Here is a 19,679-nt window from a genome sequence, read left to right on the forward strand (position 1 = left end):
TGACAAGCAGATCTCTGTGCAGGATTTTAAATAACATTCTCACATTTTCTATCGTAAAACAACAGTTAAACTCTGCAACATGGTTGTTTGCTGTAATCGCCTTTCCTTTTGTTTCTGCCCCGGAAGAAACCTTCATAACAAGAAGACAACATCCACACAAGGGGTTATGATGGGGCTAATTTGAACTTTACAGACTTGTCTTATACAAACTGTTGAAGTCTCGTGATCGTGATTAAATTCCGGAAAGTTTTTGCAGTCAAGGAAAACTGGGGTTTGTCTTTCGTAACTTGCCTTGAAATCACATTATTCTCTAGTATGAGGAGCAAGACCCTGTTTTAGCACTCGTATGGAAAGCCAACTATTTTAAAGCGGAGCTGTTGGTTTTACAGCCAAATAGATTAATCCGCATTCAAATCAAACTGGTAAAATATGAAATCTTTTGTCTTCCTGATTTTTGTCTTCCAGCTGTAAACATAGTTTTCTGAGAACTTCAGAATAATGGCTTCCAGGAGTTCAAGTTCCACAGGGGAAGGCTTGGTAAGACTTTTGTACTGAGTTGTGCATACTGTACAGCGTTATCTCTGAGCATATTAATTAATAGTGAATAATTCAACCTTTGTTGATGGTAGCTCTCCAGCCGATCCAGCGAGCGTACCGCTCTGAGAAGTCTGGACAATGAGATTCTGCACTTGTCGACTCCCTCATCGAGGTTCAGATCAAAATCACAGATCAGTAGTGATGCTGGCAAAATGAGAATGGTGGGTATACACTAATACTTACAAATATATATATTTTTTCTCTTTTTTTGGTGCTGTTTTTTAACCACTACTTATTTTCATTAATAGGGTGATCTTCCAATGAGTGAACAAGAACCCCAGTTGTACTCTTCTCCATCCACCAAAATGATACAAACCAATCTTCCAAAAACTGATACAACAACTACTCAGATTGCTTGTGGACTTTCAGATATAACGTTTAAATCCTTCACTTGTGCTGGTGGTGAAGTTGAGATATTAGGCTCTTTACTGCATGCAGAGGAGAGTATTATTTTACCTACAGACCAGGGTACATCTAACACTGAATCTGAAGATGGCGTCATCACTGACAGTGTGATAATGGAGTCATGCTCTGATCACATCGAACATCCCTATCATATTCTCGAGAAGAGCGACGCTTACTCTGTTAACATCAGCGCAGCACTTCCCTGTGAAACTGACAGCACTACACTGGCTTCTTGTGATCTGGATAACAAACATGCCACAGAAGAATCCGCTTTTCAGAGTGACTGCAGTGGAAAGGCAGATCTCACTTGGAAATCCTTCCTTTGTGATGGAGGTGAGGTGGAACTTTCAGATGCCACCAGATTACACAATGAAACGATTCCTCTGCCCAAGGAAGAGCTTGGTGCTCCTCTAGAGTATGACAGTATAAATTTCACTAACTGCTTCGGTGACTTTGACCAGCAGTGTCAAGAGGAACATGCTGATCATCCATACTATAGCCATGATGGTGGTGTTGATCCTGTCATTAAGGCTTTATCTGAGACAACACGTGGTTCAGAAAAACCTGCTAATGGACTGACCTTTAAATCACTGAACTGCACCGGAGGAGAGATTGAAACTCCAAGAGAAGAGTCTGTTGTTCTACCAGCCAACCATACCAGCAGTGAGACACATGGCTATGCCATAGATTCAACTGAAATAGCTGGTGACTGTGATTTACAAAATAATAATACAATTGGTCACTTTGATCATCCATACTGTAATGTTCAGACTCATTCAGCACCTCCATGTGACAGCCTTTTGACTACACAGGAAGCATTGGTAGACAGCACTGAGGATGTAATGGCCAGACACTACAGTGGTACCCCAGTGGTATCTGATAGCCAGGCTGGGAGCCAAGGTGGTGTCACAGCTGATTGTTGTATTCCAGCTGAAGATGAAAAATTAGATGAGGCCCAATTTCCCAAGAAGAAGACATCCCTTCTGCATGAGGACCAGATTGTAATCTGTCCCCTCAGTGAAAACTATCTGTTCACTTCCATCACACGTGATTATTGTCAAGATGCCTTTGAAGATGCTAACAGCCAACAGAACAATGGTGAAGCTGTGGTAGCTACTGACCCATCAGCTGTTAGCAGATCTCTGGTGGCTAATGGATCTTTAAAAGCTTTGGATACTGAAACTGTAAAATGCAAAGGGCAAGAAATGCTTAACTGTACCGTAAATCCTGCTGACAGTGCATTGCGTCTCGTGGTTCAGAATACTCAGATTTCTGACTGTAGTCAACTTGCAGGTTCAGCAGAGAGTCTTTCAGCTGTGGAAATGCAACAGCAAGACCAAGAGGAGCATGTCTCTGAAGTGAACTCCACCAGAGGACCCGCTGAATCCAGTGAGGAAAAAGACAGTGCCATTGGTTCATCTGGAAATGCACCTGCTCTTTGTAACTCTGCAGAAAAATCTCTTGCAGAGAACCTTACTGATGTACTGAAAGCGCTGTCGGAGTGTCCCTCGGTTGCCTCAGCTTTGCAGTTGGGAATGTTTAGTCCCATTAGAAGAGCTTCTCTGTCTTTTTTAAAGACTTGTGGGGATCCTGCTCAAGGCAAGTTTGCAGCTGATGACTCTGCTATTGAGGGTGAGAAAACATTCTTTGCTCCTCTTAATGCTGACCATGCTGGGTTGTGGGCGGAGCAACTGGAAAGCCCAATGCCTCGTCCTCTGTTAAACTCCACAGCCTTGGGTCAGAATCCTGGTCTGAGCCCACTCAGGGAGCCAGTTAAGGATTTGGGACAGAAAGTCTGTGCAGAGCCTCAGACTGAAGCTGAGAAACCGCTGCTGAATTTCCCACTGATTTCCGATGGTCCGTTTCAGCAGCAGCTTCGACAAATGGCAGAGTTCCTCATGATGGCGTCTGGAAAGATGGGCCCTGCTGCTGTCTCTGCTCCTGCTCCACCTCCTGCCCCTCCAGCCAAAGCTACTCCTGTAAAGTCTCACAGTGTCTGTGTGGGCAGTAGTCCTGTGAAACTGGTTGACCACAGCCTCAATACTTCTGGCCTGTTTGAGAGGAAGAGAGAATTCTCTGTGGCTGATTCCTGCACTACGACTGACCCGCTCCTCTGGAAGTAAGTGCCCATTGTAAATTGGTCATTTATTCAATAGTTGTGAGTATAGATAAAGCTAAATCTGCTTTTAGTATTTTCTTTGTTTGCCTCTCAGTATTCTTTCATTGGTTTTCCAGTTTACCTCCAGGCAGCCTGGAGTCCCTCTCAAGACAGGAGCTGGAACAGAGGTTAATGTCTAGCATGACGATGGTTGAGGCCCTGGTGCAACAGCTGACTGCAGCGAGGGCACAGGGATGTCCGCTTGCAGGCCCTGCTCCTTCAGACCTCCGGGAGAAACTCGTGCAGACAGACCACACCGAACTCAGTCAGGTAACTGTTGACATCTGCATTTTGTTTAAAGGGGACCTGTTATGCTCATTTTCTTCTCTATATTTAGATTTTTGGACTCTATTAGAGTAGTTTCGCATATGTCACAGCTTAAAATATTCCTCAAACAGAAGCTTTCAACTCTGATCTCATCATATAACAAAGAATTACTGCTTAAGTAGTCAGTTGTTTATATTTTATATCTAGACCACAATGTATAGAGACCTGTATGTGGAAGCTTTGAGTCGGATTGGGGAGTTGGAGCTTGATGGGAGTTCTCTACAAAACCTTATCCAGAGTCTGCAAGACATGAAGGTCACCATGGTAAGTCACAAACAACCACACAGCTCATGATGTTTAAACTGGGATAAAATGCTCAAACACGTCTCACTGGCTTTTTTTTTATTATTTTTTTTTAAGGGTTTTGTGGATGAATTTTTTTTTTTTGTGTGTGTGTATTGAGACAGTCAATATTTTCTTTACTAAGAGTAAAGTGTGTGTATTTGTCCCAACAGACTTCTGTCAGAAGTGACACAGACGCTGCTCTCTCTAACATGAATGAAATTGGTGACATAGTCAGAGAGGACCATCAAAGCCTCATTTCACATGTACGCACAACATGTTACCTCATTCTGTCTCATACAAGTTAAACAGTATGCTGTTTTTGTAATTATTCATCAGCTATTTATGGCTTAAGTTGTTACTGTAACATGATTATGTGCTACAACTGAGTTGAGGTATATTTTTCTCATGTTGTTTTTAGTATGGGCACATGAAGTCTCTACTTGAGAAATCAAAGGACATACAGAGCAGAATGATGCAGAAGGTCAAAGAAGCTCTTCATCAGAGAAATGACATGAGGACTCAAATGGAAGAAGCCTTCATGGCAAAGGAGGCAGTAAGTCCTTTTGGGGTGTTTTAGTTGTTTAGTCTAAATGCAGAGGAACTGTAACCTCCTGAGAAGAAGGGTGTACTATGAAGCATGTTCAATACAGCCAGCCATTCTTTGCGTTAGCTGGCTTGACAAAACCTAAAACCCCAGTGAGAGATGAAGCTGGTTCTCAGCTTTCTTTATTAATCCAGGCTTCCTGCTTCAGGCTCTGTTCACAATCACATTAAAGGGAGCATTTATCTGCCATCTTCTTCTGCATGAGTCTATTGAGAATGTCTGATTGGAGCAGGTTGTGCTCAGAGCATTGGGTAATGGAGATCTATAAATGTTATTGAAAAATATATCAGTAAAATGGACATTAGTGTGAAAAATAAGATAACAGAGTAATGCTGCAGAGAATCATTAATGTGGTAAATTTGTTAAATTGTGTTTATGTTACTGTTCAGTGCTGCTGTTTATTTCAATTTAAGCAAAAAGTAGCACTTAAAGCATACTAGAATCAGTTCAAAGGTTGCGTTTCCAGGTTATGTGTTTAGCATAAGTTACTGTGGTGATCTAGCAAGGTTAAAAAGAGAGCCACCTTTGTGACACAAAAAACCTCTCTGTCTGTTAAACATGGCTCACTGTGTAAACACCTCTGCTTTAGCTGACCAACAGTTTTTCTGGAACATATAAAAATATCTGCAGAAGTTATGCTGCTGTGTGTTTAAGAGGATTATTTGTTCCAGGGGTATTAAATGTGTGTGTGTGTGGTTGTGTGTTGTCAGGCTTTCAGTGCGATGGAACAGCTGAGGACACACTGCGCCACAGAAATTTCACTTCTGGAGAAGAGTGTGGGGTCTCAGCAAGAGCTGCTGGCCGCCCTAAACCAGAGCTATCCAGAACTGGTACAGAAAACAAGCCAAAAAATAAACAGCTCAATAATAATTGTATTTAAAGTAATATGTGAGTGTAATTTCTTTGTTTCTTTTTTGTCTTTACTAATGCAGGTTGGGTTAAACAAGGCTTATAATGCAACCCTGGACTCTGCTTCAGATCTTTTGAGTGAAACCATGGATGAACAGTCCTCTTTGATGAAAGAGGTACGCTCATACTAAAAACCTTGAACTATGACAGTCAATGAACATGTATCACAGCAGTTTCTATATGATGGCAAAGAAACAAAACCAATGTTTTAGTTCCAATTCTTATGTTTTCATTTTTAGTTTAATCTGTGTGACATTCATAGCAGCACAGTGGCTCCGTTTGAATGGTGTTCACTGCTGTTGTAATTTGTGGGTTTCTAAAAACATGAGGTTTTGGTGTAAAATCCACCACATGAGCATCCTGTACATAACAGTGCTGTTTAAAGGTACAGTCAGTCATTTTTTTTGTTGAGGTTATTCTCAGTACTCATAAGTATACATTGAAGTGTATAATTATGTCTTCCAACAAATTGAAATGCTCTCATAAAACTGGAAATAAAATGCATAGGAGCATGTGCTGGTTTGTGGAAGCCCCTGTGTTGCCTGGCCATGTTCAATACAGTGGCTGAGATGGACATCAGCTAATCATGTTTTATGTATATGGCTACAGACCGGCTGCATACATAGCACGCCAAAGACTCAGACGAGCTCCATATCTGTTTGTTTGCCGTTCGTGTCGTGTGCCATGGAGGCAAATTGCATTTTCTGTCTGCACCTTCAGACTCAAGATATAAAAGATCACACCTATGTTTTATCATCTGAGAAGTGGTTTCCTTCACCAAAGGAGTGAAAGTGTGAACGAAAGAGACGATGTGACTGGCATCTGGATAAAACAAGAGTAGAACTTGGCACAGTAGATTGAAGGAATTGCAGAAAGGGAGATTATGAAGGTGACACAGAAATCACTGGAGTTCTGCTCGATATTTTATCTTTTTGTGTTTATTTCAGATTTATTTTTTAAACATGTATATCCTATAGTGGCCACTGTAGCTACGATTATGCACTTGAATTAGGTGGTGTAAGAAAACAGAATTGAGTTGGCTGTAATCTACTGCCATCTAGTGGTGAGATTTTTTATTATTATTATTTTTAAATTCGGTGTTTTCTTCCACTTCATCCAGTGTGAACTACACTAATCAGCTGATGGACAGCAAGCCAGTTTCAGATCTGAAGTTCGTTCACATTTATGTCTGCGGCCCATTTAATGTGTTCTAATGTTGTTTAGTTGAATCTTTAGGTGCTTTAATACAGCCTTTACTATTAGAGCATTTACTGCTCTGTTAAAATGTGATAATACGTTGATGTTAATGCCTTCTGTTTATAGCTCTTCATGGTCAGGAGCCTTCTGCAAAAAACTGCTCCCATGCTCCTGAAGCTGAACGAGAAAGCTGCTGCTGCTTTGAGAGAGAGAGATGAGCACATTTCTGCAAGAGACCAAGCTGTTGAAGAGCGAGAGCAGGTAAGGCATCTGTTGTATTCAGGATATTTACAGCCTTGTACCTGTAGTCAACATGTCTGATTAAAATTATTCATATGTTTAAAAAAAAAAAAAAAAAAAAACCTCAACAGATTGAAGAAGAACTGAATGAAACTCATTTGAATTTCCAAGCTGCCAGGGAGCAGATTGGAGATTTAAATCTGCAGGTGACAATTCTGACATCAGGTAAAAACTGAAATAACTCTCTGGCTATTTCGCTCCCTCTTTTTCAAAATGCTTTCTTTCTTGACAACCTATGGACTTAAACTTTTTTTAAAAAATAAATAAATCCAGAGATGGGTGTACTGCGAGAGAAGTTGACTGAAAAAGAAGAAGAGACGGGTCAGCTAGAGAGGAAGGTGACGGAGCTGTCTGCTACAGTTTCCTCCACGCTGGCATCCTACACTTTCTTGGAGCAGGCCCTGGCTGCTGAGACTACAAAGTATGATGCTCCTTATCGATGACAGAAATCAAGCTTAGAAATTTAAAAATGGAAGTGAACACTGGGTTGGTGGTTACTTGTTAACAGGGTAAACTTTGAAAGGCAAAAAAAAGCCCTGAATTGCAGCATGTGCTTTAAAATATGCCTTATTTTGTTTTTATTCAAGGTTGCAGGAGTCGTGGAAAGACAAACAAGAGGCTAAGGATCGGGCAGATGAGTAAGTGTTGGTTAATAGTAAAGGATAAAAAAAACAAAACAAATGAAAAAAGAAGACTTGGAAAGAAGAAAAATGTAACCAGTGGTTACATTTTTACTATAATTTTACATAAATGTTGCAGTATATATCCGAATACTGCTGTGTGGTTTTTGTTTTTGTTTTTTTTTTTTGTGTCCTTGTCCAGCTTGGAGGCATCACTGCGTCAGTCGGAGCAGCGGGTGTGCGAGTTGAGTCGGGCTCTGGCTCAGAGTGAGGAGCAGCTCGGTCAGCTGCAGTCCCTCTCACAGTCTCAGAGTCTGCAGATCCAGCAGCTCCAGGATGTCTGTACACAGCTCAGCGGTGTGCGGGAAATGAATGAGGTGAGCATTAGAGAGGGTATCTGTCTCATTTAACACCAGAGAAGCATGAGGCGTTTGGTTATTACAGGAATAATATGCGACTTCTCCTTGAGGGGAGGATGTTAGGTTTAATCTTCCTGCTGTCTGTGTGCATCAGTTCCTACAGATGGAGAACGAGTTGGCGAGGGAGCAGATGGCAGAAAGTGAGCGTATGCTGAGGGAAAACCTGCAGAGCCTTCGGGAGAGGAACATCCAGTGTGAGGACATGAAGAAAGAAGTTTGTCAACTTAAGTAAGTATAAATAAGCCATTGAGGGTGATGTGTTTGAAAAGCCCAAACTGAGCCTTGAAAAACTATCGGATTAAATTTATCATTATCTGTCTGTGCTCAGTTTCTTAGATCAGGGATGTCAAACTCATTTTACATCGAGGGCTACATACAGCCCACTTGTCTAGTTCTTAACTATGCTGGTGTAGTATGAATGGCTGTGGGGGCAGGTCTATATCAACAGGAAAAACTGTAAAGTGTTCAAAGATTAATACTCACATACATATTTTCTGGATTGGAGTCTTTTGCCCTATGGCCTTATGTTTGTAATAATAAATGTTATTACAAATTGTTCTCGTGATGTTTAACATTTTGTCGGCACACTGAATGATAACTTACCTCTGTGTGTTTGTGTGATGGAGGCTTGAGAACGGGAATCTGCAGGAAGAACTTAAAGCCACAAGGTCCAGAGCCAGGTCAGCAAACCTGGAGCTTGAAGAGAAGATGGCTCAGGCGGTCACGGAAATCACTTTGCTGCATCACACACTGAGGGGACTGACCAACAAGCTCCATGATGAACTTGATGAAAAGGTAAAACAATATCAGAACTAGGCCCGGGTGTTGTCACTGATTCCTACAACCGATTCAATTCTGATTCACAAGGTTTGATTCGATTCAGTTAGATTTTGACTTGGTCAGATATATTATAATCCAAGATCATTTATCTTGGGTATGTACTGTCGAAAGAACCCTCTAAATTCAATATTTTGGAAGTTAAGAACAGATGGTAAAGCAGTTACAATATTGCACTTTTTATTTAACCTGTTAAGCCCCAGGGGCTTTTCTGAGGTTCTTGCTTAAAAATGACTTGCCCAAAGCGAATTGGCTATTTCTCTGGAATTATAAACTTAGTGTAAACTTTCTAGGTATAAAAATAAAGCTGACACTTGTGAGACTTAATCAGAGGTGTAAGCACCACAGCAGATGCCATCGTGTCAAAGTTACTGAGGATAAAACAGAAAATATGAAGGAGTTTTTCCTGGCCCGGTCTGTTATAGCAGATAACCCCTTTAAAATATTCTGCAGTAGATCAAAAACTGAAAAAAAAAAACCCACGAATCAACATTACCTGATGCTGCTGATGTGATGCAGAGCAAAGTTACAGACGCTTTATTAGAGGCATAGTTAAGCGTTTGAAATTTGGCATAATTTGTAAAAGTTGCAATTTCTTCAGTATTGAACAGCAGAAATGAGGTTTTCTTGTCGGTTATTTTTTTGGGGGAAAAACAAACAACAAAAAAGAGGCAGACAACACTGTACACAACAGGAGACCGGTGTGTAATATGCAAGGGAATAAAGTAGAAAATAAACACTTTTGATGGGAAACTGGTCTCGAGCAACTGAGAGAGAGAGAGAGCTGTGCACAGAGTGCAGTTTTATCGTGGTGGAAGCAAAACGGTAAAAATAAGGAGTTGTACATGAAGTGTAGTTTTGATCTTCTTTTGGTGCTGGTTCAGTGAATTTTGGTCAGAGTTTCAGAATCTGTGAGATGCCGGCTTTTAGCTTTTATATCCTTTTGCGGAGCCTGTTTTTCTTGCTCTTTAATCTTTTGCTGTTTTAGCTGTTTGGTGGTTGTTGAAATGGTTTTGTGAGCTTTTAGCTGAGATTCTGACATGATTTAAATTGTCAAATCTTTTTTTTTGTTTTCTAATTTTTATTTTTATTAAACCCGCCCCTAATCAGAACCCAGCAGAACTTTGTTCCACACACTGTTTCGTGTGCTTGAACTCGATTTCACATCAGTCATGCATTCATCTGCATTTGTAGGTCTGTGGGTAGAGCTTGTTGAATATCAGTACTTGTTACTGGCTTCTTTCCCCTTTCTGTTTGCTTTGTACAGCCTATTAAAAGTTAACCCTTTTGTATTGTTTATATTGTCTATTTTATTACTTAATGTTCTGTTTATTTTAACCTTCGTGCACAGTACTTTGTGACTGCCTGTCTACGAAAAGGCTTAATAAATAAACTTACTAGTTTTGGTAATGGTGAAATGATGCAGCTGGAAGCTAGATTTCACAGGTGTTAGTTTAATTGGGCCCTGATATGGTCTCCACTGTATGTGCAGATGATCTGCAACAAGTAATGCAAATGCATAGAGTATGCAAAGCTTAATTTCTTTGAAATTAAAAGAATGCGTTGTTGTGGCCAAGAGCTCTTGACATTTGCAGTTGTAATTTGGACATCAGAAGCAACCGTTTACAGCATTTATAAATCATCTTGTAACATCATTTACTATTGAAATTATGCTATAGATGCAGTACTGCATGTCTTTTCCCACTTGGATTTAAATGTCTTACTTTTCAGAAACCACAGATGTGTGAAGAGTCTCAGTCAGTCCACAGCGTGGAGCGTTGTGCCTCCTTTGTCAACAGCATCATGGTGGCATCAACTGATGAGAGAGAGGAAGAGGTCAAAACAGACACTCCTGCTGAAACAGGTACTGTTGTTCACCCCATGTGTGTCAGTTCACTCATAAGAAACATGCTAGTTTTTCTTTTTCTTTTTTAAATTGATTATTTAAAAAAATATAACGTGTCAGCATTTGGTTTTTCATCCTAAACACAACAGGAGGTACTGTGATTCTGATTACACTTGTTCTGATTGTTCTGACTTTTTGTTTCTCTCTCTCTCTCTTTCTCTTTCTCTTTCTTCCTTTTTTTTTTTTTTAAATGTATTGCTCACTGGGTAACAACACAGAGTTGAAGCTGGAAAACATGGCTGAGCTGGTTGAATTTAGTCACTTATAGAATCTCATTTTAGTAGCAACAAGCTCCATCAGATGTTATTGTAACTGCTAATGAAGCTTCCACTCTTTCAGTTGATCAGTATTTGTGAGAGGTTTTGACTGTGCACCCCTCTTCAGGTTACCGCATCTCAGCTGGGTTAAGGTCAGGACTCTGAGCCAATACCTGAACTGTCAGACCCCGGTGTAGCATCCGGGCTGATCCCTCCTGGTGGTGTGTGATGGCATGTTTCCTCCAGACAGTCTTGTCATTTCATTTGTCCACATAACATCTTTTTGGATAACAGCACATTCCTTTGCTGTATCTTCCTTAAAGTGAACACATGAGATTTCATGCATCTGCTCCTACTTTTGGGATTTTCTTTAGCCTTACAAGTTGCCATGGGGATCTTTGCATCCTCTTGTGGAGTGACGAGCACCTTTTCTAGCTTGTAACGCTTCATCTGCGGTGCTGTGACTCCTCATTAAGAAGAACAGGCTTTCTCAGTAACCAGACTTTACATAGTCGTGTTACTGAGGCACACCTCCTGCAAACCACAATCCACAAACACTTGACTTCTGTGGAAGTTGTTAGCACGGAGGTTCACTTTCTTTTTCAGGCCTGCGAATAATCACTGTGTGTTTTCACATGGAAAGTACGGCTGTTTGTTTATACAGATTACGCTGTCTGTAGTTTGATGAAGATCAAACTATTCAAATTCCAAATTCAAAAAAGTTTTTAGTTCACTTGTAATGTGGTCCAGCGTAATTATGTTGTTAAGCAGCTGCAAGCAAGTCTCTTTAAATAGTCACGCTAAGATTCCCTCAGAGAGCAGTGTGATTTGAATGTCTCAAACATGATTTGAATACGTGTTCAGCATGTCGTATGTGTCTCCTTTATGAAAAGGAGGTATTAATTTCATTGTTTGAAGGCTTAGTGGTCCATTACCAAAAAACAAAAGAACTGGGTCTTTTTTTTTTTTTTTTTTTTTCTTCAAGGAGGCATCAATAGTATGTTTGCATAATATAAAAATTCTTTCTTCAATGCTTCTTTTCTTACCAGCTTGTCTATATGAGCTACACATGCACTTCAATTCATCCTGTTTTTCCCTTGGATAAAGGAGGTAGTGGGCAAAGTTTTGCTTATAGGAATCATTTTCAGGTGGGAATATATCTGCATAGCCATCAGGGACTGTAATTAAAAAAATGTACAGATAATACAAGTCTAAAATATTATAATAATGATGATGATGATGATAATAAAAAACAACAACTAAGTTTTACTTTCTCTTCAGTCCCTTCAGACACTCTCGAGCCACAGTGTGAAACTTTGTTCAGCGAGACGAGCGCCTTCACCCGCATCGCAGCCATCACTCCTAAAAAGAATATGAGCAAAGTCGAGATTCAACCAGAGGAAGAGGAGCAGAGCCACCTGGCGGAGCTGCTTACTAGCCTGGGCAGCACCGTCACCGAGCTCGTCGGCACTCTGAAGCTGGTGCAGCAGCACAGAGACGCTCAGCTGGAGGAGCTGCATGGCCAAATGTAAAAAATTTTTTCTAGTGGTGTAGAAAACCAAGTGTGAAATAAGTGATTTTTTTCAAAAGTTGTTTTGTACACATAACATCAAATTTAATCCAATTATCTTGTTGCTTTTTTCTTTTTAAAATCCCCCAACTGTTATCTGATGTGTTATTCCAGCTGTGGCCTGCAGGTGGAGCAGCGTGCTGCAAAGAACAGACATGAAGCTGAGGTTTTTGAGCTCAAGCATCAACTCAGCCGTCTGAGTCAGCTGGTTGAGAAGGCAAATCAGGCTCTGCAGCAGAAAACTCAGGTAAGGATGACTTTTGCTGGACATCTTTTGTCCTCTCTTCATCTGTGATAAGAAAGATCAGGATGGGTGCAGAGGACGGCTGACCGATGGAAATTTGTTGACGCAGAGAAAAACGCTGACGCTGAAGTTTTCATTTATTTATTTTTTTTCAGGATGAGAAAACGCTGGCTAAGTTGATGGTTGAAGTGCAAGACACACAGGAAATCCTAAATAAACAGAAGACTGACAATAATGTAAGGCACCAAAATAATACTGACGGTGTTTCTAAGCTACTTTGTATTCTTGTAGTTGTTATTGTCTAAATTCAAATGAACGTTTTCTCCAGGAATTGAGAAGGGAAATTACTGAGCTTCGTCGCGCTCTCCAGCAGTCGAAGGTGGAGTCTGAATTCCTTCGGGATGAACTGAGGAAAGCTGGCGGCCAGTCGACTAAACCGGAACATTTCATGGAAGAGAACATCAAGTCATTGAAAGAGGTATGATTTATCAGAATCATTATTTATTATGTATTTCCATAGTTTTCAAGTTTTAAAATTGACTGAGTTAGGATTTTTTTTTATTTTATTTTTTTTTTAACTCGTGTTTTCTTGTTAGATCAGTTTTATGGTTTTATTATGTTACTTATGTTGTACAGCACTTTGGTCAACAGCTGCTGTTTTTAAATGTGCTTATAAATAAACTTGACTTTTCAGCCTGTTGTTGAGGAAACGCTGCAGCTTAAAGGGACCCCCCCTCCTCCTCTTTTCTCATAAACTTCTTCCGTTTGATCCCTAGGTGGAGAGACTGAAGGCCAGTCTTCAGGAAGCCGAGCAGGCCAAAGTAAAAATTCTTGAAAGGGCAAAGAGACATGTAAGTCCTGACCGTACCCGGCATGAATCGCGTTCCTGACTACATATCAGCATTCACACTGTATTTATTGACTTAGAGGAACATTAGATGGTCTTCTTCCCAGCCATGTGAGCGTTCACGAGGATGTTAATCTCTTACAGCAAATCATCTATCAGAGCAACCAGCAGAAAAGTGAGAACGAGCTTCAGATATTAAACAACATGATCAACAGAGTTCGGGAGGTGAGAAATGTTTCATACCGTGGAACATATTCTGTAAACCACAGCGTCTGTTTGGATGTTTGCCATAATGTGCTGCTTTTTCCTTTTTGCCTCACAGACCTTGCTGTCGTTGCCGGCAGTTGTGAAGAACTGTGAACAGCTCCAGCAGCTCGTTGAATACATTGGCTGATGTGTTTATTTCCCTCGTGTGTGTTTATTCATGTTTTAGTTTGTCTGCCTTCTAAATGTTTGTATTTTTATTGAGAATAAAATAATTATTTGACTCTTCTGAGGTTCTCTATCGTTATTATTATTATTATTATTATTATTATTTATTTACATTTCATGAAAAGATGCTATTAAAAATGATTTTTCTTTGCTGATATTAACCATATCTTTTATGGACACTGAACACACATGCTGAACCCTATGAGCCCTATGTCTCATTCATATTAAATTACAGTGCGAGTGGGTGTAAATGCCACATTACTGCCACGTCTTCTGCTTTCTAAGGAGGTGTGTGCCATCATCCCAGGTGCAACAAAGTAAGTGACAGTTGAAAAAAAGTGGTATTCCATTTTTTTATTGTTTTTACAAGGCCATGAAAGAAACTTATCTATTTATTCCAAGGGTTTTCACAGCATGAAGCGGTAAAAGAAAACTTTTTAAAATGGAGATAAAAGCAAGTTGCATCCATCACCACAGATTTCCTTTTTTCTTAATTAAAAAAAAAAAATCAATTGTCTTAGCTCTAATTGTTTTCTCACGTGTCTCATCTTGTCCGATTTGCAGGCTTTGTGTGGAAGAGGTTTCTGGTATTATGTGGTCTTAACGCAAAGGCATGAAGCATCGAGTGGCAAGTCTATTCATTTTCTTGATTAGTGGATTTGTATGTGGCTATACATGGCGGCTGAGACCGGTCACGGTTACTGGTGTGGCTCCAGACGGCACTTCAAACTGGCTGAGCTGACCCAGAAAGCATTAGAAGCACAAAAGAAAGAGAGGATTGGGCTTATTTTTGTGTGTGTGTGTTCCTGCTTTAATTTTGTCTGGACCTTTTGGCCCTCGTTACTTTATAAGACTTAAAATTAGAATTCACTTATAGCTGATAGAAATATGACTCATATGGTGTAAATTTCTTCTTTCACAACTACTTCAACTGCAATCACTCATCACAAATTTAAAATCTTTTATTCTTATAGAACAAAGGTGCTTTATCATTGTTTATTTCCAAGAACAGCAAACTAAAAATGCACTTTTACTTGGCAACAAAATACAAGCTTATATTTTTTTTCACACAAGCCACTTTGCTGCAAAGCCTATGACCACGAAGCACAATAATTTATACAAACATTTCATTTAAACTCAACAGAAGTGTAAAATATTCAACTTGCACATTCCAGTTTTAACAAAAAAAATTAACAGCACACAAAATTATATGTATTTTACAGTCACATACTTGCTGTTAAAAAGGCCTAGACATTAAAACAAAACAGCTTAATGGATATCTAAAGTAAGTTATTATCAGCAGTGAAAATGGTTTCTACAATTATTCAGAAAATCACAGTGGTGTTAAGAGAGGTCAGTCTGCTCAGTTTTGTCCTTGATAAATGTCACGAACAAAGATAAAGCAGTCGGATTTTGTGCACAGAAATGTCTGGCTCATTTGGTGCCGTCTTGAGTCTCTGTTTTAAAAAAAAACTAACAAAAAATAAAATGTAGTGAGATGCTGGGCTTTACATTCTCAGTAGCTTAGATAGCAGAAACAAAACGGTCCATATTCCCCGGGTAGGTGGGGTGTCTGAGGTATCCCCCAGTGTTTCCAATAGGACCTGCAGCGCTGTTATACTGGGAGAAAGACCCCAGCTGCACTGGGGAGACCCTGCCGTAATGGTCCACTGTTTCTGCAGGGCCGTGAGCTGAGGCGTGGATCCGTCCTCCTGCTGCGTACCCCATGCCCTGGGTGTGACCCTGTCCGTACGAGCCCTGGTGTGCATGTTGGTGCGGATGGCTGTTTTGTCCAGAGTAGGTGAACGCCGGATGTGTAGAGGAGCGGGGTGGCACAGATCCCCCGCACGGTTGACTCTGGAAACCCGGAGCTCCCAAGCTGCAGGGACTGGATCCATTCGGAAGCCCGTCAGGACTGAAGCTCCGGCTTTGCTGCTGCATCACCTCTGGTCCTTGACCTGCCAGCATGCTGGCTGGAGTCGGGTGTCCTATGATGTTGTTGATGCTGAACATGCGGGTCTGACTGTGCCCAAACCCCGGAGGCGACGAAGAGGGATAGTAGGCAGAGGGCAGCTGCTGTCCATATGTGGGACTGAGTGTCATGTTGGGATAGACTGAGTTGGTGTACGCAGCTGGTCTGGTAATCTGAACGGGGGAAAAAACTGGTGTTTCATGCACATATGAAGTGTATGTGCTCAGGTCGCAGCGCTTAAACCTCTTCCTGCGTCTCAGAAAGCTGCCACTCTCAAACATGTCCTCAGCGTTTGGGTCCAGTGCCCAGTAGTTGCCTTTCCCAGGTCGTCCTGGCTCTCGAGGGATCTTGATAAAACAATCATTCAGAGTCAGATTATGGCGGATGGAGTTTTGCCATTTCTTCGAATTGTCTCTGTAGAAGGGGAAGCGCTCTGTGATGAATTTGTAGATACCCCCCAGTGTTAGTTTGCGGTCAGGGGAGTTGGCAATAGCCATGGAGATGAGGGCAATGTAGCTGTATGGTGGTTTCCCGCGCTGGAGAGGTCTCTTCCTCCTCCGACCCCGCGGCTGCTCCTCTGTCTGCGGTGGAGGATTGGAGGCAAGCAAGGTGGTATCTGCTGGAGAGTCTTTCTCCACTTTGACCACTGGCATTGTCATGAACAGTTCAAACGAAAGAGATAGATTACTTACTGGAAAAGCTGCACGGCAGAAGTAGTGGCACAGCTTTGACGTTGTTCCCTCTGTCAGAGAAAACAAATTAGTAGGCAGTACCCTGACAGTGCAAATCAAAACAGGAGATCTGTCCGATATGCAGTCCTGCTCCAAGTTCACATTCGATTGTAAATGCTCAGGGTCCAAACAGTTCAACAGTTCTTCAAAAGCAGTGGACGTAACGGCTCTTCCTTGAAGTCCTGTTTTGTTAAATGCAGGTCTTTACTCAGTTTATTCCCGTAAAGTGTAGTCGGTTTAAGGTGAAGAGTTGAAGTGTGAGAGTGCCAATTGTTGTGCTTAAGGTGTGTGTGCGAATGAGTCACTTAGCTTTACCTGAAGAGTGTATTACCTGCAGAGACAACCTGAAGGGCCACGCCCCCTTGAACATCACATGCTCTAACATACCTAACTTCTCTACTGCTCTATTGTTCCCCTCTGTCAAAGTCTGCATACTTTGTGGAGTGAATTTTGATTTCATTTTATTATTATTTTTTTTCAAATATATATATTTTAAATTTGGTGAGCTATCCTGAAATGGCAAAAAAAAAAGAAAAAAAAAGAAAAAAATCTGCTGCACAAAATATTTCTACTTCAAATTTCAGAGTTTCAAATAGTTTAACTAATATCATTACAACTATTAAAAAACAGTAACATGAGTGTATCAATATGCATTACTCACAGGTGTCTTATTTTTGTTCTATAATTGGCCTTTATTTAGTTTCAGTAACCAAAACTGTCAAAACAGATATTTTTTCCTCTTTATATTCAAAGTTTACTTTAAAGCTGACCTCAGTTTATTTTAAAAAGTCCAAAATGGTCCATGTTGTTTTGATGTTTAACACTAAAAGACCTCTTTAGTGGTAACTTAACCTATGAGTTGTTTTTCTATCTTGCTTCCTTGTTTGTTTTGTGCCAGTGGTTGGCCGAGCCAGCTGTGTTAAGAGATGTAAATGTTGTCCAGACAAAGGCCCTCCTGTGATTTCAGCATGCAAAATATAAGCTATCATCATAAAGCCTGGGCACAACCCGAGAGACGGGAATAACCAACTCTTTACATAGAGATTGTTCACTGAAATTGGTAGCGATACTTGGAATAGTTTTAAAGCCACCTTTATAAAGGCGTTTGTTTCTCTGCGTTTCTGTGGTGCACAAACTGTCATGTGTGCAGTTGATTGACATGAATATTGTGAAAAATAAATTTCATTGTCGTCAAAGGGTGGAGAGTATTCTGATACTGCTGGTATGAACTCTGGGGACTCCCTGGGTTAGGGTTCACCAGCTTAATCTCTTAAACAAACTGAAAGGAAAACAGAGCAGCACACTCCCTTGCGTAAAGCTAGGCAGGGTTAACACTGCGGGCATGTGTCAGAGTCTGAGCAAGGAGAGAGAGAGAGCAAACAGCCCGATGAAAAGTTTAGGCCTGTGGGGAGGGCCGCAGATGTGCTGTCCTGGTCTGCAGCTGCAGCACCCTGTTATATGAGGAGGTGGGTGTGGCATGTCATGATATGAGGTACTTTTTAAAGTTTTTTTTTAGATTATCATGAGAATCTACTTTATGTGTAGCACCTTGAAAAAGCATTTGCCCTGTTTCTGATTTCTTTCTTTCCTTTTTTAAATGCAGATTTGTCACACTTAGATATTTCAGGCCATCAAACAAATTTTATTATTAGACAAAGAAAACCAGAGTAACTGCAAAATGCAGTTTTTAAATTATGATTTTATTTATTTATTGAGGGGGAAAAAACTATGTAAACCTAGCCCTGTGTTTTTGCCCCAATCATGAATTAACTGTGATTAGCCACATTTTTATTTTTGAAAGCAGAGTTCAGTTTCAGTAGCCGCACTCAGGCCTGATTACTGCCAGTCCTGTTGAGTCAAGCAGTCACTTAAATGGAACCTGCCTCACAAAGTGAAAAATCTTGAAAACAATCAGCTCACAATCAAAAAAAACTCAAATACATATGAGAATTGAACCGTTGAGTCAATTAATCTATCAGTCTGGAAAGGATTAAACAAGCCATTTCTAAGGCTTTGGACTCCAAAGAACCACGGTGATAGAAACAGTGGTGAACCTTCCTAGGAGTCGGCCTACAAAAGTTACTCCAAGAGCGCATTGAGACTGGGCAAAAATGGCTTTCATTGGAGAGTTCCAAGAAGAAAACCACTGCTGGCTGAAAGGAACACAATAACTCGTCTCACATTTGCCAAAAAACATCTTGATGATCCCTGAGACTTATGTAAAATGTTCTGTGGAAAGCTGAGACAAAAGCTGAACTTTGACTCCTGTTACATCTGTATAAAACTAACATAGCATTTCATAAAAAGAGCACCATACTAACAGTAAAACATGGTGGTGGTAGTGTGATGGTCTGGGGCTGTTTTGCTGATTGAGGATCACTTTAGGTCCCTACCAGAAAATCCTGAAGGAGAATGTCCGGCCATCAGTTTGTGCAATGAAGCTCAAGAACACCCAGCTTATGCAGCACGACAATGATCCAAAACACATGAGCAAGTCTACCTCTGAATGACTCAAAAAAACAAAACAAAAGATAAAATAAAATGAAGGTTTAGGAGTGGCCAAGTAAGTCTAGACTTAAATCCTATTGACCAGTTTTGGCATTAAAGTTGCAAATACTTTTTCACACTGGGCCGAGTAGGTTTGGAAAGCTGTTTCCATTAATGAATGAAATCATCATTTAAAAAGTGTGTTTTGTATTTACTGGAGGTATGTATTTGTCTGATATTAACATTTATTTTATGATCTGAAACAATTAAGTGCGACATGTGCAGAAAAAACTGAGAACTACAGTACCTGTAGTGTACCTGTTAAGTGTTGCTTCAACGTCACTTTGACTTTGCTGTCAAACTTGCTTTCCCACCTAAAAGGCACCTGAAAGAGAAACACATGTAATTAAGTGTAATTGCTCAGGTATTTGGTGCCAAAACTTTTTAAGAGGAAGGATAAATTCAGTTTTACAATACCAAGGAATTTAGTATAAAATTTTCCACGCACAATCAAAACATTGTTGTTGTTTTGTGGATAATTAGTTGAATTTATCAGAGTAGTACTGTTTAATAAA

The 19,679-nt window shown here is 40.4% G+C and overlaps 2 protein-coding genes across 2 annotated transcripts; one reads left to right on the forward strand and one right to left on the reverse strand.

Moving 5' to 3' along the window:
* Positions 1–2,876: 2,876 nt before the first annotated feature.
* Positions 2,877–13,946, forward strand: spag5 (sperm associated antigen 5). The gene is made up of 22 exons (XM_063475229.1): positions 2,877–3,121; positions 3,238–3,430; positions 3,635–3,751; positions 3,943–4,035; positions 4,191–4,325; positions 5,087–5,206; positions 5,309–5,401; positions 6,609–6,743; positions 6,854–6,947; positions 7,056–7,203; positions 7,370–7,420; positions 7,605–7,779; positions 7,916–8,049; positions 8,448–8,616; positions 10,390–10,522; positions 12,103–12,349; positions 12,506–12,638; positions 12,791–12,871; positions 12,964–13,113; positions 13,412–13,486; positions 13,627–13,707; positions 13,805–13,946. The coding sequence occupies exons 1-22, from the start codon at positions 2,886–2,888 to the stop codon at positions 13,874–13,876; spliced, it is 2,865 nt and encodes a 954-aa protein (XP_063331299.1). The 5' UTR covers positions 2,877–2,885; the 3' UTR covers positions 13,877–13,946.
* A 1,492-nt stretch (positions 13,947–15,438) lies between these two features.
* foxe1 (forkhead box E1) lies at positions 15,439–16,545 on the reverse strand. Its single transcript, XM_063475230.1, has one exon. It carries the CDS (start codon positions 16,543–16,545, stop codon positions 15,439–15,441), a length of 1,107 nt encoding a protein of 368 aa, XP_063331300.1.
* Positions 16,546–19,679: the final 3,134 nt, after the last annotated feature.

The sequence above is a fragment of the Pelmatolapia mariae genome, linkage group LG6 (assembly GCF_036321145.2).
Source record: "Pelmatolapia mariae isolate MD_Pm_ZW linkage group LG6, Pm_UMD_F_2, whole genome shotgun sequence".
In the NCBI taxonomy this organism is placed as follows: domain Eukaryota; kingdom Metazoa; phylum Chordata; class Actinopteri; order Cichliformes; family Cichlidae; genus Pelmatolapia; species Pelmatolapia mariae.